General features: G+C 31.6%; 3 protein-coding genes and 1 long non-coding RNA gene across 12 annotated transcripts; 3 read left to right on the forward strand and 1 right to left on the reverse strand.

Moving 5' to 3' along the window:
* Positions 1-27: 27 nt before the first annotated feature.
* LOC135133972 (adenosine 5'-monophosphoramidase HINT1) lies at positions 28-606 on the forward strand. Its single transcript, XM_064062538.1, has 2 exons — positions 28-170; positions 222-606. The coding sequence occupies exons 1-2, from the start codon at positions 60-62 to the stop codon at positions 489-491; spliced, it is 381 nt and encodes a 126-aa protein (XP_063918608.1). The 5' UTR covers positions 28-59; the 3' UTR covers positions 492-606.
* Positions 598-14441, reverse strand: LOC135133971 (mothers against decapentaplegic homolog 3). Its single transcript, XM_064062537.1, has 8 exons — positions 14054-14441; positions 13544-13746; positions 8527-8656; positions 8123-8467; positions 7981-8075; positions 2340-2450; positions 2125-2269; positions 598-2070 (listed from the first exon to the last, which is right to left on the reverse strand). Exons 1-8 carry the CDS (start codon positions 14260-14262, stop codon positions 1947-1949), a joined length of 1362 nt encoding a protein of 453 aa, XP_063918607.1. The 5' UTR covers positions 14263-14441; the 3' UTR covers positions 598-1946.
* Positions 14442-17240: 2799 nt separating this feature from the next.
* Positions 17241-20010, forward strand: LOC135134309 (dymeclin). Of its 2 annotated transcripts, none has more exons than XM_064062951.1 (8): positions 17241-17471; positions 17529-17670; positions 17722-17868; positions 17919-18526; positions 18582-18763; positions 18819-18944; positions 18997-19623; positions 19671-20010. In XM_064062951.1, the coding sequence occupies exons 2-8, from the start codon at positions 17531-17533 to the stop codon at positions 19812-19814; spliced, it is 1974 nt and encodes a 657-aa protein (XP_063919021.1). In that variant the 5' UTR covers positions 17241-17471; positions 17529-17530; the 3' UTR covers positions 19815-20010. The 2 variants fall into 2 exon arrangements, with proteins under 2 accessions (XP_063919021.1, XP_063919022.1); XM_064062952.1 differs by having other exon boundaries at positions 17922-18526.
* A 517-nt stretch (positions 20011-20527) lies between these two features.
* Positions 20528-24363, forward strand: LOC135134230 (uncharacterized). Of its 8 annotated transcripts, none has more exons than XR_010281251.1 (7): positions 20530-20668; positions 20963-21014; positions 21063-21192; positions 21294-21506; positions 21564-21664; positions 21762-22125; positions 23045-24363. It is a non-coding gene; the product is annotated as an uncharacterized LOC135134230 (long non-coding RNA). The 8 variants fall into 8 exon arrangements; XR_010281253.1 differs by having other exon boundaries at positions 20531-20907; positions 20963-21192; positions 23045-23946; positions 24001-24363; XR_010281249.1 differs by having other exon boundaries at positions 20531-20907.
* Positions 24364-25037: the final 674 nt, after the last annotated feature.

Consider the following 25037-nt stretch of genomic DNA (forward strand, 5'->3'; position numbering starts at 1 on the left):
AAATCGGTCGGATTTTCAGCTTTCTGCATTACCGACACCGGCAGCCACAGGCGCAAAAAATGGCGAACGAGGTGCAGTTGGCTCAAACTGCACTCTCAGGGGGCGATACGATTTTTGGGAAAATCTTGCGTAAAGAAATACCGTGTAATTTTATTTACGAAGATAATTTGGTAAGTGAAGTTTTGGGTACTCAGCTTTTGAGGTTAATGTTACCTTTGTAGTGTGTCGCCTTTGACGACATTAATCCGCAAGCCCCCGTTCATTTTCTGGTAATACCTAGAAAACCGATCGCCCAGCTGTCCAAAGCAGAAGATAACGATGGGCCCTTGCTGGGGCACCTGCTGGTAGTCGCGCGAAAAATCGCACAGAAAAGGAATTTAAAGAATGGTTTTCGGATTGTGATCAACGACGGCCCGATTGGGGCCCAGTCGGTGTATCATTTGCACGTGCATGTCTTGTCAGGCAGGCAGCTCCAATGGCCTCCAGGTTAATTTTGAATAAACTGAGACAGTTTGTTGAAGTAATCTGATAGCTTTATGTTTTTTTTTGTGGTTTCTGTATGTATTGGTGATTTAGTTGTGGAAAAATAAAGTAAAATTTAGTAAATTAACGGCTATATATTTTTTGTCAATTAAAATGCATAATTTGGTAATTGCCAGATACAAACTATACTTATGCAATAAACAAAATATAGTACAAATATATGAGCTTAACATCAATTGTGGTTCACAATATGGGTCTGCTAAGACTGTAACAAACACTACTGAAGAAAAACCTAATTGTCACTACATGTGACATTGACTTCACACAAAAAACAACTCAGTCAATACAGTACAAAACAATAATTGTTGTTACTGCTGCAAATAATCTACATCTAAAAATTGCCAAGAATCAGCATAAAACAGCACCAATTTTGTTCCTCCAGTTTAATATTACGTTGTGGACTGTATTACTAGAATATTCTTCAAGTGTCGTCCATCTATTAATACTTTTATCACTTCAAGGTCCACAACATAATTACATAAAAGATAATAAAACAATTAAAAAGAATTACGATGCACATGAAGGCCCGCCTTACATGTGTTCCAACTTACAGAGCCCTAGTACCAACTTCGAAAATAAAACATTTAAAACTTGACAAAATCTGGGATAAACAGCTTCACAAACTACTCAAAAAATATTGCAAGTCAGAGAAATTCAACGTTTACACGTAGTAAAAAAACTGGTTGGGTTACCATTGGTCGTGAATCACGTTGAAATGAATTTTCTGACTGAATATTCTTTATCGTACGAAATAACTAGTAGAACACAGGTGTTACACCATCAAATTGATCTTATTAATACAGCGTAGAAAAATTTATTGAAAAATTCCAATATGATATGTAATTTGGCAACGTTAATAAGTATAACGATGAAAAACACAATCGTAAGCTTTTAGAAAAGAACTGAAATAATTAAAACTGATTTTCTAACTATGTATATTAATATCACGAACACCATGCAAAATTACTTAAAAATTATGTAGGTGAAACACCTGCTTACAAAGAGTTGCAGAACTTATATTATTAAAGGCAACAGTAATCATATCAATCATAATTCATAAATATTTCAAAACTGAACATAATCTCACATTCAAGAATCTTTTAGATGAACGCAAGAACTTAACTTAGTTTTCACCACGACAGCATAAATATTTTAATTTGCAACACTAACAACGCCAACATCTTAAAACTCAGCAATATAAAATAAATCTCTCTAAATTTAAATAAAATATTTTGTAAAGCTAAATAGTAACTATTTGTAAAAAAACGCCACACTTTTTTTCATTATCACCCAAAACGACGTAATTTGATTTGTAACAATTTTTCCAACGAAAATAATAGCTGAGTTATGAATGACTGAAAACTGGACACAAATCGTATTTGTCACTTCTTTCACTCAGTACTTTACGACATTGAACTGCATGGTAACCGAGGTGAGCCCATTTGGGTTAGGACGCGATCTAACCACTGGAGCGGCCCGTTGAGATGGAGTTCGATCCAACAGGGTGTTGACGTCACCGTTTGCCTCCTGCCATCAAGAAACGGTCACGGAACGACACCTTACTTTTTTGCGTCTACGTACCTATACTCTGCTCCCCAACCCTTAACGAAAGACATTCTTATTGTACACATCCTAGTTAATTGGTACACCGCTTCGAAACCTTGGCTGACTGATTGTGATAAAAGAGCTGCGAACTCCTGATTGTTGAATATTTTTAGATTGCAACCTGGAATTGAGAAAGATTTTACGGTTAGAGGTTTCTGGATTACGCGCGGGGTGTTCTGGGTCGGGCGTACCTGGAGGAATCTTACACACTGTCGCTGGATGCCATCCATAACGCTGGTTACAATTTGGTGACTGGACGAAAATGCTTGAATCGCTCAAGCATTCCGCGAAAACTTCGCCACCTTTAAACAATAGCAACAATGAGTAACACCAAATTTTATTGTTGAAAACTTCATATTTTTGAAAATGAACATAGAATCGACAAACATTTCTTAAAGTTGGGGATCCCACACTTTTAATGTCGGAGTAACGGGGGAGCCGCAGGTAAGATGTAGACGCGTAGTAAGTAGGAAGTTAGTTTGGTTCGAGAATTTGTTGAAAAGTTCGGTATTCAAGTTTATTCACCTTACTGTTAAATAACCGCATTAGAGTTCACAAAGTTCAGTCATCAAATAATAAGATAAAACATGTAATTATATTTATTCACCACATTATTAATAAATTGTAAAAATAGAGCAGGGACAAAGTTGGGTTTCTGACGAATTGCAAGTCAAAAAATTGGTAGAAAATTATTTCGACAGAACTTCCCTCGGTCCTGAAGTGCATCAACCTTCTTTGAAAAATTATAAAAAAAAACTTGCGTTATTTCTTTTCTAATAACCTATATTAAGTAAATTACAATTAAATGAATAAAAATGACTAATAATAATAAACCACAATTGAAAGATCGAGAAATCGAAAAGTCCAGAAGTCGAAAAATCGAAATAGTTTAAAATCGAAAAATCTAAATTTTAGAAAATCGATAAGTAAATCGAAAAATCAGAAATTCAACAATCAAAAAATCGAAACATCGAAATATCTATAAATCTAGAAATCAAAAATTGAAAAATCTAAAAATTATAATATCGGGAAATTGCAAAATTACCAAAATTGAAGTGTTAAAAAAATGAGAAATCGAAAACTTGAAAAACCGAGAAATCGAAAAAATGAATTAAAAATTAAAAAATAATTAAATCGAAACATCAAAATATCGTTAAAATTGAAAAACTGAAAGATCGAATAACGCAAAAATTTTAAAATTTGAAAAATTGAAAGAACGGTAAATCGAAAAATCGACAATCTAGAAAGCGAAAAATTAGAAGGAAAAGCGAATCGAATAAAAAAATTCGAAAAGCCAAAAATTGTCAAGTTGAAAAATCGAGAAATTGAAAAATTAAAAATTGAAAAAATGAAAAGTTGAATAAATGAAAAAAGTTTAAAACCCAATAATTGAAAAGTGGGAAAATTTTTAAAGATTTTAATTATTCCATATTTAAAATAAAAATGGTAGAATTACAAACCGAAAACTTGAAGAATGCAAAAATTGAAAATTTTCACATTCAAAAAAAGGAAAATTAACGTAACGAAGTGAAGTCTCAAACTCAAGATAAAAAAAAAAAAAATGAAAAATCGAAAAATTGAAGAAACAAAATATTGAAGAAATAAAAAATTGAAAAACCAAAAAATTATAAAATCTAAGCACTCATGAATCGAATAATTGATAAAATAAAGAACAATTGCTAAATCTAAAAATTGAAAAACTAAAAAATTTAAACTGGAAAACTTGAAAAATTGCAAATCGAAAAACTGAAAAAAATGAAAAATCGAAGAATTGAAAAATTAAAGTGACTTCTGCCGCCCGAAATCTACCAGAAAATGTATTTGGCAATTAATATACCCTCTAAGAAAATAGAGGGCGGGTGGGCGGGCCTAGTATTTGCGAAGATAGGACTGATTTTGGCAATTGATATACCCTCTATGAAAAAAATCGAGATCCTTAAAAATGGAAAAAATCAATAAATCGAAAAATTGCTAAGAAGAAAAAGCCAATCGAATCGAAAACTGGGAAAACCCAAGAATTGAAAAGATCGAAAAATTGAAAAATTAAAAATCGAAACATTAAAAATTGAAAAAATGAAAACTTGAATAAATGAAAAAGTTTTTAAACCCAATAATTGAAAAGTGGAAAAATTTTAAAAATTATAATTATTATCCCATATTTAAAATGAAAATCATAAAATTTCAAAAAATTGAAAAATCCAAAAATTGAAAATTTTCACATTCAAAAAAATGAAAATTATAAAATCAGGACAACGAAAAACCGGAAATTTTGAAAAATAAAGAAAATAAACGTAACGAAGTGAAATCTAAAACTCAAAGAAACAAAAAAAAATTAAAAATTGAAAAATTGAAAATCGAAAAATTGAAACAAAACATTGAAGAAATAAAAAATTGAAACAACAAAAAATTAGAAAATCTTAAACTCTCAAGAATAGAATAATTGATAAAATAAAGAAAATTAAGAATTGAAACGAAAAACTGAAAAATTATAAGCTGAAAACTCACGAAACTCAAATCGAAGAATTAAAAAATCTAAAAATTGAAAAATTTTAAGGCTGGAAAATTGAAAAACTCAAAATTTAAACTGGAAAACTCGAAAAATTGCAAATGGAAAACTGAGAAAAAGCAAAATCGAAGAACTGAAAAATTCAAGTGACTTCTGCGGACCGAAATCTAACAGAAAATGTATTCAGTTAAATTTCGAAAATCGTCGAAAATGGGTCGAAATTTGCATAGTTGAAGTTTTAGTTTAAACATCTAGAAATCGAAACATCAAAAGATCGAGACATCGAAAAGTCGAAAAACCGAAAAATAGAGTAATCAAAAAGCATAAATGTAAAATTGAAAATTTAAAAAATCGATAAATCAAAAGTTGAAAAATCCAAAGATCGAGACATCGAAACATTGAAAAATTGAAAAATAGAAAAACTAAAAAATCGAAAAGTTGAAAGATTCAGAAATCGAAAAGTTGAAAAATCAAGATTTTAAAAATCGAAAAATTGAAAAAATCGAGAAATCGAAACACCAAAAGATCGAGAAATCGAAAAATTAAAAATTGAAAAATTTAGAATTTTAAAAAACCTATAAATACATAAATCGAAAATTCAAGAATCAAATCTATAAATCCAGAAATGCAAAAATTTTAAAATCTAAAAATTATGTCCAAAAATTGAAATATTAAAAATTAAAAATTTACTTAAAACGAGAAACATTTAAAAATCGTTGCAATCGGAAAATGTAAAAATTTTTAAGCGAGAAATTGAAAAATCCCAAACTGAAATCTCGAAAAATTGGGAAATCGAAAAATCAAAATGTCGAAAAATCGAAAAATTGGAAGATGGGTCAATCGAAAAGTCTTAAAGTCGAAAAAACAAAAAACCTAGAAATCGGAAAATTCGAGAAATCGAGACATCAAAAGATCGAGAAATCGAAAAGTCCAGAAGTCGAAAAAACGAAAAATTAAAAATTGGAAAATTTAGAATTTTAAAAAATCGATAAGTAAATTGAAAAATTAAAAAACTGATAAATCTGAAAATAAAAAAAAATAAAAATCGGAAATTCAACAATCGAAAAATCGAAACATCGAACTCTATAAATCCAGAAATCGAAAAAAAAATGTTTAATTAAAATATCGAAAAATTGTCAAAACTGAAATGTTAAAAAATAAGATATCGAAAAATTGAAGCATTAAAAATTAAAAAATTGCTAAATCGAAACAACAAAAAATCATTAAAGTCGAAAAACTGACAAATTGAAAAACGTAAAAATTGAAAAGTCGAGAAATTGGAAAATCCCAAACTGAAATCTCGAAAAATTGGAAGAACGGTAAATCGACAACCTAGGCATCCGAAAACTGAAAAATTTAATCATCTAGAAATCAAAACATCAAAAGATCGAGAAATCGAAAAATTGAAAAACCGAAAAGTAGAGACATCAAAAAGGATTAAAAGGAAAATTGTAAATTAAAAAAAATCGATAAACTGAATACTTGAAAAATCGAAACATCGAAAGCTCTATAAATCCAGAAGTAGAGAAATTGGAAAATTGAAAAATTCAAAAATCCAAAAATTAATAGACCAAGACGTTGAAAAATCGAAAGATCGAAACATTAAAAAATTTAAAAATCTCAAATTTAAAAATTCGAAAAATTGAATAGAAAAACAAAATACTCGAAAAAATTGAGAAATGGAAAAATCTAAAATTTAAAAGATATAAAATTAAAATGTCAAAAAATTGAAGAATCGAAAGATCGGGAAATCATAACATCAAAAATCGAAAAACTGAAAAATCTAAAAGGTAAAAATTGATAAATGGAAGAATTGAAAAATCTAGAAACCCAAAAATCTAAAAAATCGGAAAGTACAAAAATCGAGAAATCGAACATTAGGAACGCCAAAAATTGAAAAATCGTAAAACAAAAGTATCGCAAAATTGAGAAATCGAGAAACTCAAAAATTGAAAAATCGAAGAAATGAGTAGCTGAAAAATCCTAAAACTAAAATACCAAAAAATTGAGATATCCGGAGTTGAAAAATTAGTTGAAAGCTATTTCGACAGAACTTCCCTCGTCTGTGAAGTATAGTAATCCAAAATTCAGGTTTTTCGAAAAATTGTAAAATTTGATTTTGCGAATCTAATTTTATTTTTATTTTTCTCATGGTAATCCTTATAAGTTAAAACAAAGATATTTATGCACAAGTGAGTTTTTCCCATTATCATAAAATTTTGTGATGACATCAACATTTTTGTAAGGACACGTATATCGATTTGAATTGACGCAGGGTAATACTAATAATAACAGGACTGTATTCCCAAATTTTGGGAAAAATAGAATACGTCGTTCTTGATCTAATCAGGAAAATAAATTGCCTCATTATTTTTGTAAGTAACCTTGTGAAGTAATTTTAAAAACTATGAGTACATCGATAAACCACAAGTGTCATCATATTTTGCATATTTCAGAAAGGATTTATTAGGCAAAATTTTGAGGCGACGTCATCAATTTTTTGGAAGGGGATAAACGGATCAATTTTGATTAACAATTTCATAATTTTAAAAAACGGTTGCAAGATTTCCGAGTATTCGGTTTCGCAGTTTCAAAGTTAAATTGCAAAATGTTGTTATACAATTTTCATACATCACAAGTGCAGGAGTATCGTATTTTATAAAATTAAAAATATATATATATATAATTACATAATATTCCTAATACACATATAAAATCTGAAAACAATCGGACAGACGGAAACGGGAGACCACTTTTTTCGTACTCTAGAGGTCATGAAAAGTCGTGAAAACATGGAAGTAGCAAGTCGCCCGATGGACTCGATTACTATATTTTCTTAGCTTACGCTCAGGAAGTTGAACAATAAAATGAATCATTTATTAATTACATTTATTACATAATTAACAAATCATAAAAATAGAATAGAAAAAGGAGGCCGCGAAATCATTAATGAAATTGATAATAGATTCTATGTCATTAATGATTATTTGTTTCCTATTTATTAAATATAAACGCAACCACAATAAAAATACATTGATAACACGAAATACCGTATAATCGAAAAAGTTATCTCATATAAATATTTTTAAAATATGGACGTTGCGGTTAAAAATATTTGAGGGTTTATTTGACAGTTATTTTGTCGTGTAACATTAAATTTGAATGGTAGCAGACAGCTGTAGTCCTTTAAACGCTTACCGAAAACTAACGAACCATCCCATCGGTCGACGAAATTGGCGCGAAATTGGATTTACATACTTAGTTGGGCCAAAATATAATCAGTACGTAGAAATTATACAAAAGATAACACAACTTTCGATACTCACCTATATAATACAGTCTTACTCCCTTTCCTATATGCCGCCGAGTTTGTTCAACGACTGTGTTACGATTTACGTTAGACAACAACCCCAAACAAAACCTGAACAGAACAAGTTAATACGAGTCGAACAACAATTTTTCCGTCACCTTTCCGAATTGCTGGGGTCTGTAAACCCATCCACCGTAATCGAAGGTTGGCTGGCATGAAACGTTTCCCCCACCCTCGTGTTCAATTCGTAGTAGCTGATACTACACCAGAATGCGGGTTCACAGTAAAGTACGGGTTGTGCATCGACGGGAGGACTAGGTGTTATTCTGGACATACTCATGTTATCATTTGGGTCGATGGGATCACCGTCTTCTGACATATAGCCAGGAGGCGGAGTTTCGGTAGGTGGAGCGGCATTATGAGGAGATTCCATGTTCGCTGGAGCGCCATTCGGACACAGACCTACTGCATCCATGTAGCCTCCTGAATGTTGCATATGCAGACTATAATTGATATCAGAAATGAGATTGTTTGTTGTTGGGGAATTGCTACGAAGAATTACCCTAGACTACTTGGGTTGTGAGGAAATGAGGTGTTTTCTGGTACTGACGTACTGAGGTCTTCCAGAGAGTGTGGAAATAGGTTGTTTTCGTCGCCTAACGTATGACGAGGTACTAAAATGGCGGGGAGAGCTGAAATTAAGAACAAAATTTATAAAACCTCATGGTAGTTTAACATTAAATCGTGATCAATTTTTTGGTGGGATGAACAGACAAATATTGATCACGTCTAATTCAGTCTCCAATAAACGAGACAACAAATGACACGGACATTTTTCTATTGTACAAGAGTGAAATGCGAAGTTTAATTTTCAAAGTGACTATAATAATATATCGCTGGTATCACAAAAAATTGGTCGGAGGTTATTTCGACAGAACTTCCCTCAGCCCTGAAGGAACTGAAATAAAACATATCCAGATTTTTCCAAATATTATAAAATTTGATTTGCGAATTTTGTTTTTTTTATGATCTTTTAATTTCTGAATAGGTAATACATGATATTCTTAATGCATGTATAAAATTTTACAACAATCAGTCCAGTAGTTTCGGAGATTATCTAAGAAAAATTGTCACAGAAATGTGAAAAATCGCAATACATGAAAAATCGATAAACAGATTAATCTGGGAACTGAAAAATCGAAGAAAAAATAAAAAAAAATCGATATATCGAAAAGTGGAAAAAACGATTAAGCGAGAAATCGAAAATCTAGAAACGCCAAAAATCGAAAAATTGAAAAATCGTAAAACGGAAATATGTATTGGGAAATTGCTAAATAGAAAAATCAAAAATCAAAAATTGAAAAATCGCAACACCAAAAAATCGAAGAATTGGAAAAATTGATAAATCTATAAACTGAAAAGTCGAAAAATTAAAGACCTAAAAAACCGAAGAACTGTGAATTTCAAAAAATGAAAAATTGAGAAACCGAGACGTCAAGTAATCGAAACATCGAAAAGTTGCGAAGTTAAGAAATGTGAAAATCAAAAAATTGAAAAATCTAAAAGCCATAACCATAAAGTCAAAAAGTCGAGAAATTGAAAACTGCAAAATCGATTAATCGAGAAATTGAAAATTTAGAAACACCAAAAATGGAAAATTTGAAAAATCGCGAAAACCCAAACATCAAAAAATCGAAAAATTGAAAATTCAGAGTTGAAAAATCGAAAAGGTAAAAAATCGAAAAGGTAAAAAATCGAAAACCTTAAGAATCGAAATGTTAAAAAATCCCAAAACTGAAATTTCGAAGAATCTAAAAGTCCAAGGATAGAAAATTTTAAAAATCGAAAAATTGAATTAACTGTTGACAAACTGAAAAATCGAAAAATAGGACCGTCCACCAATCGAATCATCGAAAAGTTGACAAATGGGAAAATCAAAAAATCCGAAGTCAAAAAATCCAAAGTCTAAAAATCGAAAAACTGAAATATTGTAAAATTGAGAAATAGAAAATTAAAAATCGAAAATCAAAAAAGTGCAAAAATTGAAAATTCGAAAAATGGCAACACCAAAAAATCGAAGAATTGAAAAATCTGAAATGTAAAAAATCGAAACGAAGAATCGAAACGAAGAATTGAAAAATTTAAGAGAGAAATTGATAAATCGATAAATTGACCGAAAAATTGAAAAAACAAACACCTAAAAAATTGCAGAATTGAAAAATTGAGAAACCAAGACGTCAAGTAATCGAAACACCGAAAAGTCAAGAAGTTGAGAAATGGGAATATCAAAAAATCGAAAAATCTAAAAGCCATAACGTCAAAAAGTCGGAAAATTATAAAGTGGAAAATTAATTAATTGAGAATTTGAAAATTTAGAAAAGGCAAAAATGGAAAAATTGAAAAATCGCGAAATCAAAACATCAAAAAATCGAAACGTTGAAAAATCCCAAAATTGAAATATCCCAAAAATTGATTATAACCAAAAAATTGAATACAAGAGTTACAAAACTGAAACATCGAGAAATGGTAAAATCAAAAAAACCCAAACTCAAAAAATCGAGAAATCGAAAATCTAGAAACGCCAAAAATTCGAAAACTGAAAAGGCGTAAAACGGAAATACTTAATATTGTAAAATTGAAAAATAGAGAAATAAAAATTCAAAAATTAAAAAAAAATGGAAAAATTGAAAATCGCAACACCAAAAAATCAAAGAATTAAAAAATCGAAATTTAAGAATCAAAATGTTGAAAAATCGCAAAATCAAAACATCAAAAAATCGAAAATTGAAAAATCAGAGTCGAAATATCGAAAAGGTAAAAAATCGAAAAATCGAAAAATTTAAGAATCGAAAATAATGCTAAAAAAAAAATCGAAAAACAAAAAAATCGAAGAATCAAAAAATTGAAAGATCGAGAAATCGAAAAGTCTAAGAATCGAACATTTTAAAAATCGAAAAATTGAAAAATCAAAAACGTAAAAAATCGAAAAATTTAATTAAACAGTTGAAAAACTGAAAAATTGAGATATGGGAAAATCAAAAAATTGAAAAATCTAAAAGGGGAAACGTCAAAAAATCGAGAAATCGGAAATTAGGAACGCCAAAAATTGAAAAAATAAAAAATTGAAAAAATAAATACATAATTGAAAATTTCTAACAAATTTCAAACTTCTTACAAAAATGTCAAAATAAAATAAGTAAAACCCATGTGTCTTGAATGAAAACTAATCATCCTAACCTCAATTTTTTTGACAGCACATTTGGCACCTAAAATCTCTCTAGACAATATTGTCAGTTGACTTTTGGTACTATTTTACCGGTTGAATAGTCTTTTAATTTTTGAATAGACAATACATGATATCCCTAATGCACGTATAAAATTTTATAACAATCAGTCCAGTAGTTTCGGAGATTATTTAACCAAAAGTGTCACAGAAATGTTAAAAACTCGCAATACTGAAGTATGGAAAAATCGCTTAATAGATAAATCGAAAAATCTAAAAACTGAAAAATCAAAGAAAAATTGAAAATTTAAAAAATCGAAAAATTGAAAAATCGAAGAATTGAAAAGTTGAAAAACCGGGACGTCGAATAATCGAAACAACGAAAAGTCGAGAAATCGAGAAATAGGAAAATCAAAAAATCGATGTATCGAAAAGTGGAAAAAACGATCAATTGGGAAATCGAAAATCTAGAAACGCCAAAAATCGAAAAATTGAAAAACCGTAAAACGGAAATATTGGAAAATTGAGAAATAGAAAAATCAATAATCAAAAATTAACAAACCGAAAAATAGAAACGAAATATCAAATTAAAAACCTATAACATCGCAGAAATGAAAATTTGAAAAGCTGAAAAATCGAGAAATGGGAAAATCAAAAAACAAAAATCTAGAAGCCATAAAGTAAAAAAATCGAGAATTAAAAGTGAAAAATCGATTAATCGAAAAACTGAAAATTTAGAAACGACAAAAATGGAAAAATTGAAAAATCGCGAAATCAAAACAACAAAAAATCGAAAAGATAAAAAATCGAAACGAAAAATCCAAAAATTTAAAAATCGAAATGTTAAATTCCAAAACTGAAATATCGAAAAATTGATTAATCAAAAAAACTAAAAATTGAATTAGAGAATTGAAAAACTCAAAAATCGAGAAATCGAGACGTCAAGCAATCGAATCATCGAAAAGTTGAGAAATTGAAAAACGGGAAAATAAAAAAATCGAAAAAAAAATTGAAAACCTAAAAATTGTAAAATCAAAAAACTAAAGAAACAAATTGAAAATTCTTAACAATTTTTAAATATCTGACAAAAATGTCAATGTCAAATGAGTTTTCATACTATGTTGCCTGTTGAGTGGTCTTTTAATTTTTGGATTTTTAATACATGATATTCATAATGCACATATAAAATTTTACAACAATCGGACCCGATTTATAGAAAGCGAAGTTAAAGTTAATTCGCGATTAACTTTTAACTGAGGTCCGTTGCGAGGCAACGCGCATATTTTAACCAATCACAGGCTCATATTCCACGTTTTAATTCTCTGTTAAACTAATCGAGGATTAAATATTTAACTCGCTGTTCTATAAACCGGCCCTCGGTCTGGTAGTTTTGGATATCTGTCTAACAAAAATTGTCGCAGACGGTGGACAGACAGACAAACGGAAACGAAAGACCTATATTTCTGTACTTTAGTGGTCATGACTCATGACAAAATATGAAAGTAACCAGTCTATTACAATATTTCCTCCTTTTCGCACCTGTTGGTCAGAAAATGTCATATGTAGTTTAAATTCCAAATCAATAACTCTGTGATTAAAAAATTTACATAACACTCGGAAGTCGTCACTTGCCATATTAGTAGGTCAACAATATACAAAACTGGCGGTGATTCATACGCCACTGGAAAGAGTATAATTTTTGATCAATAAATTACAATAACAATATACTAAACCCCAAAGTGACATTAAGTATCATATTAATAAATAGATTTATGGTCTGAGATGATGGTCTTTACAATCACCAAATAATAACGTTATGATTTGGATGTGGGATGATACATTTTAAAGACTAATTATAACATTAAATTTGCGTTAATGATGAAAGTTAAAATGTACGCGTTCACGTAACAAAAGAATTAGAAAAATTAGTCTAAAGGTATTTAGCCTGAACTTCCCACGCCTCTGAACAACAACCAATGCATGTCTGAGCGTGTTTTTAAATAAAGACTGACGACGAAAATCGGGGCAATGCACAATTTAGATTGTTTTAACATGGCAGAATGTAATGTCCTTTCTCACAGAACAGAGAAAAATTAGTTAATATTTTCAATTCAAAGTCATTAACCAAGATATTTCCATGAATCATCATAACCTTGTGAACAGTTTAACCAGAGATATTAAATTACTTTTCTAAATTTGTTATGGAAATTCCTTTCTTTGTGAATTGGAGATGACTGCAAGTAGTAATAACTGTTTTGGGTGCATATTACAAAAGAACTAATTTTAAATAAATGAAAATAAATTTGTTTAATCCTACGTCGGTGAAACTACTCTGATTCAGTGCTGCGAAAAATACCTGGACTTTCAATTCTTGTATAATGGTATGGATTAACGCAGACTTCTTCCTTTTTTAAAGTATAAGCATATTCACAATTGTCGAGAGGTCTGAGCTCATGGTGCGATTGTAGTTCAGGCCATCTCCACAGCCGACAATAAATTACATGAGGCAGTCCTTTCCTCTGCTGCTGGACGTTCCCCAACTCCGCGGCGGGTCGGACTCTGCAATAATGATCAATAAATTATCTTCAATAAGTGCCATTTAAAAATAACGAAAACAATGTCTTGCAATTTCAATGTGCTGACAACAGCATGTATTAAAGCACAAGTAACGTGATGGGTTGGATGCCAGAACGAAAATTACGCAATATGGGCAAAAGTGGTATGAGTGGGTCCAGCCAGCACATTTTGCAGACATTTAGGGTAGGTCACAAGCCAGACGTAGCGCGGTGAGGGGGGTCTAAACAAATCTATAATACCTATGACCTTAAACTTGGTGCATGAGCAGACAGCGAGGCCCAAAACCTACCTAGGAATTGTGACGCATTTCGTGTTATGGTTCTGCGAGGAAATGGCCCGTTCTAGCTCCTCCAAAGCCCCGGATTTTTTCAATTTCTTGACTAAGCTCTTCACTGCCTTCTCACACCATCTATCATCGGCGTCAGTGCCTTTTTTCCATCCCAACAAGCGCTTTACGACGGGCGGCGTGAACGACGGGAGCATCCCACTCATCACCATCAAACAACCACTACACGAAAAACCCCACGCGCACCTCGAACACTATTTTTATGGACCAGAATTACCGAAAATTTTACAAAAATTATTGCTTTGCCACTGCCATATTGTTCTTTGACAGGCGGACGATGATTGTCGTAGTTTGACGAGCTACGGCGGACTCATCTCGGTGTGTTATCTCTTTTTGTCACACGAGATTTGCACCGCGAGCGTTTGCGACGTGTTTCTGAGATGTGATACTGCGCGTGCGCCGACGTAATTTGATAAAGTAAACAGTGGCGTAACACATGAGCGGATGCTTGGAGTAATGTTTACATTATTTTTCGCAGCTTTTTGATACAGTTAAGACACACGTTGCTAACACCTAAAGTCGACGCACAATGAAAAACCAAGAAAAAACTTATGTTGGTAACGAATTATGACTACTTTCACCTTTCTTAGGTTGTCAACCTGCTAACTGCCATCAGTCTTACTAACTTCAACTTGATTTGATAACACTAGTTTACAAATTTAAACTTTTTTTCATATCTAAAAATTAAAAAAAAATATTTTTTGCTTCTGCATTACTTACTGATAACAAATCCAAAAACGGATAATCCTTACCACGTCAGGTTTTTTCATAAATCCAAAATAATGAACTTTTACCTTCACATTAGTGTTAAACTGATTCATGTTAATGCACCATTGTCGCATAAAAATGTCTTCGAGATCGTGCAAAGTAAGTGCAAATCAGTTTTGTTAGGTTTGTGATAAAATTATAGTATCTAAAGCGGGAAGACCTGTTCAAATATGTTTAAAAAGAAGATATCAAGGTTATTGGGACGAAAATGTGTTATTGTTGGTCTATTATAAGGGAAACTGACAGTGCTGTCACTAAAAAAAAACGCTAGTGTTAATCATTTTTAATTTTCAGTCATAATGTTTATAATATATACTGGGTGTTGCTTTTATTTGATACAACCCCTGTAACTTCTTTATTCTTAAAGATAAATCTGTATTTTTTTGAGCAAATGTGTATCATTTTAAAAGATCTTTGTGGGGCCAACCTCACATTTTTATTATCACTTCCCGTAAAAAAATCAAGAGCAACCAATTATTCTAAAATCAATACTTGAACAATTTTAAATAAAAGCATTGATGACAATCTAGTAGCTTGAAAAATTGACACTCATGTTATTTATAAAAAAGTTACAAGAGTTGTATAGCAGAAAAGAAATACGGGGTATGTTTATATAAATATCTCAAAAACCTGACGTGATGGATTTTTTCTGCTTTCAGATTTGAATCTCCCGAACCCAAATCCTTTAGATTCTACTATTTTTGTCTTTGGATATAAAACCTTGTAAACTAGTGTAATTAGTCAGAATATCAAGTGATTAAAATACACGTTTGCATTTGAAAATCCTTAGTTACATTCATTACATTTAAATACGTAGGTCAACTATCAAATGGTTTTTTCATTGTACGTCAACTTTATAGCTGAAACATTAAAAAACAGTGTAAACATTTTGTGGTGAATGAGGCAGTTCAAAAATCGAAAAATCTTTCCTGTATCTGAAAACAATAAATGCGTCCCATTTTTAATAAATGTTGAATATTAAACTGAAAGTAAAATATTGGTCACAATTCTGTAAGCTGCTTCTTCTTCATTTTTCTGGAGTGTTTAAATTAAAGTTGAAGAAATTTTATAATCTCGTAATTTTGGCGTAAATCGCAAGTGAGAGACAAAACTTAAAAATAAAAAAGAAACATTACCTCTGTATTCAATTTTCTTTATTCTTTGTGATAAAGTTGTTGGTATTCCTCAAAGATCAACATTTGATAAACTTTGAGAAAAAAAAGTCAAATATGCATGGAATTCAGAAAGTTATGTATAAATAAATAGATTTTTATTATAATGCATTAATGCCAAAGTTAAATATCAAATATTAAACTGTCGCAAGAATTTGACCTATTTAAAAAGAAAAGAAACATCTAAACCGCGGAAATTTCAATTTGAAGATGGGGAATATAATACTGAATGAATGAATTTCTGTATTTTGGTAAATACTATCTTCATTTTTAAAAGTGCAATGATTTTTTTCAAAACGAAGTTAGTGTATATAAAATGAAATATTTTAATAACAAAAAAGTTATTTTAATTAACATGACAGATACATACGTAGAAGAAACTGAAAATACGACTCAAAATTTTAATAAACTGTAAAGAAATTTCAATAATCTAATAAAGCCTAGTATAAGACATTATACTTGTTGCACAAATAATAATAACTGTTCAATAAAAATACATTCTCTCATTTGTTAAAAAATAGATATTTATTTTATTAGGAGTTTAAGTGATACTTTATGTGACAGAGTATGGACGATTAAACGCCGAGCGATAGCGAGGCGAATTAAGTGCATACGAGTCACATAGAGTCACTTAAACTCCGAATGAAATACAATATTTTATTTGCAAACAATTCATATTCTTTTGAAATGATAATTTCCCGTCTTCTTGCTTCATTAAAAAATTGCCCTGCATTCACTTACCATAGTTACTATGGTTGACAACCATGATGATTTTCACATAAAGTATTCTATTTATACTCCGCCGGAATATAAATGTTTTATTTTTTATACTCCGGCGGAGTATAAGTAGTACTTATGTGCCGCTCAAACACGCTGTCATAGAAATGACATTTAAACCCCGGTAACAACGTCATATAAGTGTCAGTTATATGACGTTTGAAAATAAAAGATTTTTTTTAGAAATCGGACACTTATGTGGTGCAATATTTGGTGACATCAGGACACCCACATAACTAAATTTTGCTGCAAAGGCAAGAACAATGGTTTGCGTTACTATTTGAAGTAGAAGATTAACAAAATTTGTTAATCTTCTTTGCCATAGCAGTATCTTTCACCTCACTAGGCTATAATCTGTGAGAAAGAAAGAAAGGAAAGAAATTACCAGGGGACCTTACTCTGTGAGATTGACAAAGGCCATCTCTGTATGTCCTGCAGCTTCAGCTACAGATATCTAACTTCTATACACTTCAACCATCTATTTTTTGTAAGCTCCATGAACAACCTCAATCAGTGGCGTCGGTGATTTTTAAACGTCATTTGACAGATGACGTGTTTACTTTTTTACGATAAGGTTATGTCCCATAAAATTTATTGAAAAATGATTATTGTGTTCGCTATAAATTAAAATAACTTATGCAGAGGTGAGTTTAAAGTACAAATTTCCTATTACATCTACTATAAAATATTTCCACTTTTAGAAATGGGTACCGCAGTTAGTAAAAATTTAGATTTATCAACAAATGAGTATTTACTAAAATTTGTAAGCAACCAACCCATATCACAAAATGACCCCTTTTGGAATAGATTCGTGGCTTTTAATATTTCCCCACCAATGACAAGGTACGCTAGAATCTCGTCAAATTAATAACACAACGGTGATTTTCTTTCCAGTAATGATCAACTTGCACTAGAGTCAAAAATTGAGAACCTCTGCCAGTTACTTTTGAAAAATAATCATATCTCTGGAAATTTGGGTTCAATTATTGATGTGTTTTTGTCTCGGGCTTCAGAGTTACTTGCTGCCACAACTACAGATGCGTAAGGTTTTAGGGGAAGTCTGTTTTTTTAGATTTAATTTTAATTTTCAGAAGTCTGTTTATTTGGCAGTTATTCAACATTTTGTTTATAATTCGTTGCATTTTGAAATTTCTAACTGAAACTGTGACTGAAGAACAGCTCATCGAGCAAGTTGAGTATAATGGCAATGGAATGAGACTTGAAGCTTTTATTGATTCCCTAGTAAAGATAATTGTTGATGTAGAAGTTAAAGATTCAACTTATGGCATTCATCTTGAGGCTGTCACAACATTATTAGTATTTTTATCAGTTCAGTTACATTCAAATAGAAAATCAGACCAAAGCAATATTTATAGACTTATAATGAGGGGAAAGCATACAACACATGCCCCTTTACTTATCAAAAGTTTATTAATAAATTACACAAATCAGGACAAAGTTCCTGTTGGATATGGCGCCAATACAGGCCATAGTCTCGTTTTAGGAATTGCTGCAGAGTTATGGTCATTTTTGACATTTAGTAGAAAGTCTGATGAACTATTAGTTTCTGAAACTAGCGACTATCAAGAAGTACCACTGGCGACTCAAAGTTTATTGCTGGTTTTGGTGTTGGTGCATCATTGGACCACAAAAAATAATCCATATAGGAATAGTTTATTTTTGTGTATGAATAGTGCAGGTATTTTTTTTTTTTTGTAAATGTATTTTGTCTCCAAATGTTTGCTCTTTTTAAGACAATAATCCAATTCCTCCAACACAAGCCAGTATTTTGTCTAGAATTGATTATAACGCCCTCTATACTACCATATGTAAAAAAGCGTCAGGGGATGTGACCACACTTCTACTATATTTATTACTGCACAGGAATGAACCCATTAAAGCTTTTCTTTTAAGTAGGCCTGACCTGGATCTTTTGGTAAATTTAAAATTTGTTTATAAACATAAGACTATACAATGTATTTTTTTTTTAGATTATTCCTATATTGAAGACATTATATAATGCCCCTAATAGCAATTCACACCATATATACATGTCCCTTATTATTTTATTAATTTTAAGTGAGGACGACTCTTTTAACAAAACTATTCACGAAATTGTAATACACACACAATTTTTAAACTTTCAGTTGTTAAATGCTTGTTTTTTAGAAATTAAAAAACATAGTTTGGTATACGGAAAGAAGCCTTACGGAAGTCTCTTTAGGCGGTTTGTTGGTGCTGGTAGTGATACGGACTGTTCAATATAACATGTTAAAAATGCGTGATAAATACCTACATACCAACTGTTTGGCAGCTTTAGCGAATATGTCTGCCCAATTTAGAGACTTACACCCTTATGTTAGCCAACGTTTAGTTTCATTATTTGAAACATTAGCGAAACGATATCAGAAGTTATCAACGAAACTCCTAAACGGAAAAAATATTAAAACTTCAGAATTAGCCATAACAGTAGTACAAGATGGTGATGACATGGAACAAGACATCACAGTTTTAGAAGAAGTTTTGAGAATGGTTTTAGAAATATTTAACTCATGTCTTTCCAACCAGTTGGTCAATAATCCAAATTTAGTTTATACACTTTTATACAATAAACATATTTTTGAACCGTTCAAGGAAAATGTAGCTTTCCAGGACATCATCCAGAATATTGACATTATTATTCAGTATTTTTCAACTTTACTTGATGATAAAACGCAGCACAATGAAGTAGATGCCTATCAAGTTCTGAACGTAATTCAGCAGGGTGCTAAACGTTGGCCTAAGGATAAATTGAAGGTGAGTTTTATATTTAGATGATTAATGTTACATGCGTTATTTTTCAGAAATTCCCTGATTTAAAATTTAAATACGTCGAGGAAGACCAGCCAGAAGAATTTTTTATACCTTACGTGTGGACCTTGGTTAGCCAACAGTCGATATTGCACTGGATTAACGATAATTCCCCACTACTAGCGACTGTTTGCTAACACCGTAATATGCAAGAATACAAATTATTTATTACTTTGTTTAAATTTGAGTTAAAACTTTAATTTGTCATTATAAGTTTGTTTTAAATATTTCATTACATGTATTTGTTAAATGTTTAATATTTTAATTGTTCCGTATTGTACACAATTTTTGTAAAAGAGTAATCTTGTACAATAAATTGAAATAATTTGTTAATGGTATATTCGTTTTGAAAAAACTGACACCGATAATTGGAGTGGTGCTGGCTTTGTGGCAAAAAATTAATTGTTGGCGGTAGAATTCAAACCCTTCTAGTTATTTACTAACGTAAATTTTTCGCAGTGGTGGCAACCCTGGTCGTAAAATTAATTTTGGGTTTTTTGCCATAAAATATTCCATGGATAAATGAATATATATTATATTATATTCTTTCCTCCATGGAATATTCTCACCATGGGTATGAAACCAAGACAGCAAGAAATTATGAGAAATAGGATAATCCATACGTGGCTCGCGGGGGAGAGGGGAATTCTGGCGCTTCATTCAAAAATTGACGGGCTAAATTGGTAATCAAACAAACGAATTTTGTTAGTCTTTAATTACGTTACCAGTGAACTCACGAGGATAACTAAAGGATCCTGGGTTGGACTAACAATGTCCTTGATTAAGTTTAAAAATTTACGAAAATACTGTAGTGGCTACCCTGTTTAGTAAGATCTTTTAGGAAATTGTAACCATGGCTAAAATATATATGGTTTGCTATTCCGAACGACGAAATCTCGTCCTGTTGGCGTCGATACCGCATGACGTCACGTAACCTTGCAAACACCCGTTTTCTGACAGATCTGTGATGCTTGTCAAGTTAATCTGTCATGTGAGTTAGGTTAAAATGTGTTGCCATTTGTGTTGCAAACAACAATTTCCTCACTTTTCATTATATTTTATGATGCCTTACGATGAAAATGTTAATTAATCATGTACATGTGAAATTATTTTATTTATTGAGTACGTGCCGAACGGGAATACGATACAATATATTCACGTTCACATGTGAAGTGCGGAAGTTGTTCCTGCTTTATTTGTAAAATACGCGTACAGTTTATTAAAAGATAAGTAGGTCTCTATCAATTTGTTAATTTAGATATTGCTAAAACGTTTTATTTTGTAGGTTGAAATAATTGTGAGTCGTTCATGATACTCCTTTCCACACCACATACGAGGTAGAGTAACGGCGCGTTTTTTTTTTTTGTTTATAGTGGTATCCCCAGGAGGCCTAATCCACTATGAAAGCTCAACATAATACTACATTACTGTATGCGATAAAACAATTGGGAACTGTACTTGTATACTGCTCCAATAAATTCGACAAGTCAACAGCTCTGGAGCATAAGTGTAAATGTAAGAGTAACATTAAATCTATGTAGTATGGTAGATAAGTATATATATAGATATAAATATAAATTTAAAACAAAAATAACTATTATAAACATATTTTGTAGTAATGATTTCCATTGCACCAAAAATTCATGAGTTGTAATGAGAAATATTACATCATCAACCCAGAAGTTGAAGTGTATGGATAACCATGGCTTTAAAAAAACACTAGAAAACTTTCAAAGATACTAATATAAATGGGAACAAGAAATAAAATTCAAACAAGTGACATATCAACAAATAGTAGTTCATGACCAATAGTGAACATCTCCATGCAAGTATGTTTATTTTTTACTACAAATCTTTTTCATTTTTTTTCTGTTTGTGTTTTGTAGGTCGTTGAAAAATGATTTTTTGTTCATTTCTCTTATCCGAATGAATGTCCTTGTTCGGACCAAGCACAGCAAGACTTCTTCTGGAATTTGGATACTATTTGGTAAGTTTTCTTTAACTTGCTCTGCGAGTTTTTTAAAAATATTTGGTTCCTTGTTTAAACTATCAGAACCATGAAAAATTAAGAATAATGTTTCCAGCAATTTCGCTGTATTTAACAAATCTGAACAAGGCATCAATAGTTTCCCGTTTGAAAGAAATTGAATCCAGTCACAGTCGTCTTTACTTGTATCAGTCAAGTTTTCTGTAGGGGTACCAAGACCTGGATATTTTAGTCGGAAGCGATGAGCTACAGACCCAGCCACATATTTATGTGCCGCTAAAGTTAGATGACTGTCTGGTAATTGAACTCTTACTTCACTGGAGTCATCTAAAATTTCTAACTTGGCTATATCACCTTCCTCGTTTTCATTTGATGGTGCATTATAAATACACTGCGTATTTATAATCGATGAAAACAGAGATTCCGTTAAACATATCTCTTCGTCATCATCATCTGCTCGGGTAAGTAAGGCAGCACTGTCTTTTTCGCAATTTGTGTTGATTGCTATGGCAACGGACGAATGTTTCCCTAGAATATATCGCTTTAGTCTATGCTTGAAATCGATTGGATTGGGATTGTCATTTCCTCCTCCCATTCCTCGAATGTAGGAGAAAAAATTTTCGAGAATGTCTTGGTCCAAACGTCGTGTTAAAATGTAATTTATTTTATATGCATTATGCAGATATTGATGTAATGCTAATAATGACTTGTTGCTAATTATAATACCGTTTTGAAAGGGCAGTAAATTGGTTTTACCGATAACTCTGAGATTTTCCATGGTGGAAGTCATTTTGTTAATGGTTGTCACTTGTTCTTGGAAATCAATACCGAAAGCATTGCACCGTGGGGAAAATTTCATATTTGTGTTAAAAATGTCGAACCAATCATTTACAAGTTTTATAAAGTTCGCCGTGTTTTTGTAGTTTTTGTCAGGGATTAATTTGTTGTCACCACACCATTCTATTGCTTTGGACACCGTGTTGGACAATAACTGGGCAGCTGGTTTGACTTTTTGCCTTTGGCTGCCCTTTACATCTAAGTGGTATGAGTTGATTTTATGAGCGATTTTTAATTCTGATGACTGAGATATTTTTAACAGAGACTCTACGCAATTCTTCGTGATCATTTCATCAAAAAGTTTAAATCCTTTGTCCAAAAAATGATTGCGAATTAATTTTAAAAGGTGCGGTACATCTGCAAACAAAAAAATGAGTTTCTCAGGATCAGAGGGGTGGACAAAAGAAACATGATCCTTATCTATTCCCATTGCTTTCCAAAAAGCCATGTTGCTCGGTCCCATGTCATTAACAATTGCCACAACAATATATTTACATTCAAATAATTGTTTTATAACATCTAACAATTCGTCTTTGTTTACAGGTGCATCAAAGTTATAATACACGGGCTGCTTCCAAGAGGAAAATAGACCCCGACACATCATGACCTGTACCGTCTTATGAGGCCCAAACACTTGTTCCAGTGATCTATCAAGACAGATTTCATCTTTAATGAACATCTCATCGAATGACAGGACAGTTAAACGTTCCATTTCTGATAAAGTTTTCGCCTTCTCTTTCATTAAATATAACACAGAGTGTAGAAGCCCAGTATTAATTATGAAAGATGACGCCCATTTTCTTAGAGTACTCAATCCTGGTAGGGGCCAGTGGCATTGTGTTCTTAAATACCTGTATGCTTTAGGGCTAACGCTACGCAATGAAATGGCAGCAGAGATATCATTAGTTGTCCACTTAACTCTTTTCCCAGTAATGAGGGCTTTGATTTGACTTTTTGTGAAAATCTTAGATACAGCCTCGCTCACTTTAGCATCATAATTTTTTTGTTTAACCTGTTGTTTTAATAAAGCATTCTCAGCTTCAGTTGCTTTATTTTTTTCTTGCAACTGAAGCAGTTGCCCTTCTACTTTTTTATATTTTTCTTCCCAATTTTCATCACACTCTACCAGAGGCCTGACATCATCCCCAAATATGTTTTTTCTACAGTGTTTAATAAGCGTACTATTTTTGCTTGGACTCTGTAGCTTTTTTGGGGATGGTGTTTCCAAAATAGTGCCTACCTGAGTAGAACCTTTTTTACTGGGTGTAGTGCTTACACTTGTCGGCCTACGTTCTGTTGGAAGGGCATCAGACTTCAATCTTCTCCTGTTCTTAGGGCTGTATTCCAACAGTTTGTGTTGCATTGACTTCGACAAACTTTCTGCAGCAAAATGCACAGAGCATATACGCGCTGAAAATAACACTGCTAGAGATGTTGTCATCAAGGTATATGTATTGTTGCTACCAGTTTTGGCATTTACTGTATCTTGTCTATTACAGAACGATACCCATTCTTGACAAAGGTTTTGATCCTTCGGGAACCTAAAAAAGTGTACATTCGCATCCTCCTTTTTCCTTTGGCTGTTCGAGCAGCCAAACACTGCACAGTGCACCATTTTTATTGTTCACTGTTAACCTTAACACCAGGATATTACAACACGTTTACGTTTCTAAATAAAGTCAGTTCTGTTTGTTCACAATTTGAGTCATCTGTATTAGGCACAATAGTAAAGTTGCACTTTGTAATCCTTTCCTTGCACGTTGCCGGTTTCTGACTGTTTGATTCAGAATTTACTCATGGTATGTTATTTGTGTATTAAAACAAGGTATATGATTATTGGGTAATAAAGAATTAAAAATTAAGTGAATAGTATTTATTGCAAACAAGTAAATAGTGATATTACATGAATATACCATACATCACAAAATTTAAATTTGGCGGTGGACGGCGATACCGCTTGACGTCACAACGAAATGCGCAATAGCATACCTTATATTATTGTACCATGATTGTAACCAGTTATCCATAGAATACCCTCACTATAGAATACGATCTCCAATGCTTGTATGTTGTTCCTAATGAACGCCTCTACTGGTGTGGTACGGAACTAAAATCGGCGCCAAATTTGAAAGGGAATTTTGCTAATAGATTTTTTTTTATATTTAAAGGGAAAACATTGTTTGTGCATTTTTATATGTTAGTTTCAAAATGCCAAAATAGGCTTTGAAACCAACATATAAAAAGACACAGACACAAACAGTACAATAAAAAATGTGGAATATTTTCCAAACAATATATTTAACCGTAACATTAAATAATTAATGAAAATACTACTACAAATAACAATAAAAATACCATAATATGACAAAATTCTAAAAGTACCAAAAAGTCAAAGAAAACAGTGCAAAATAAAACAGCATAAGAAATATTTTGAACAGAAATCGCATGATAAACGAGATAATGAAACTGGCTTGCCCTGATAACTTACATTTGTACTTTTATTTAAAATAATAGAACAAATAGTACATACCTATAT

The sequence above is a fragment of the Zophobas morio genome, unplaced genomic scaffold (genome assembly GCF_036711695.1).
Source record: "Zophobas morio isolate AGI-343-1 ecotype UQ-CSIRO unplaced genomic scaffold, CSIRO_AGI_Zmor_V1 ptg000023l, whole genome shotgun sequence".
Classification (NCBI taxonomy): Eukaryota; Metazoa; Arthropoda; class Insecta; order Coleoptera; family Tenebrionidae; genus Zophobas; species Zophobas morio.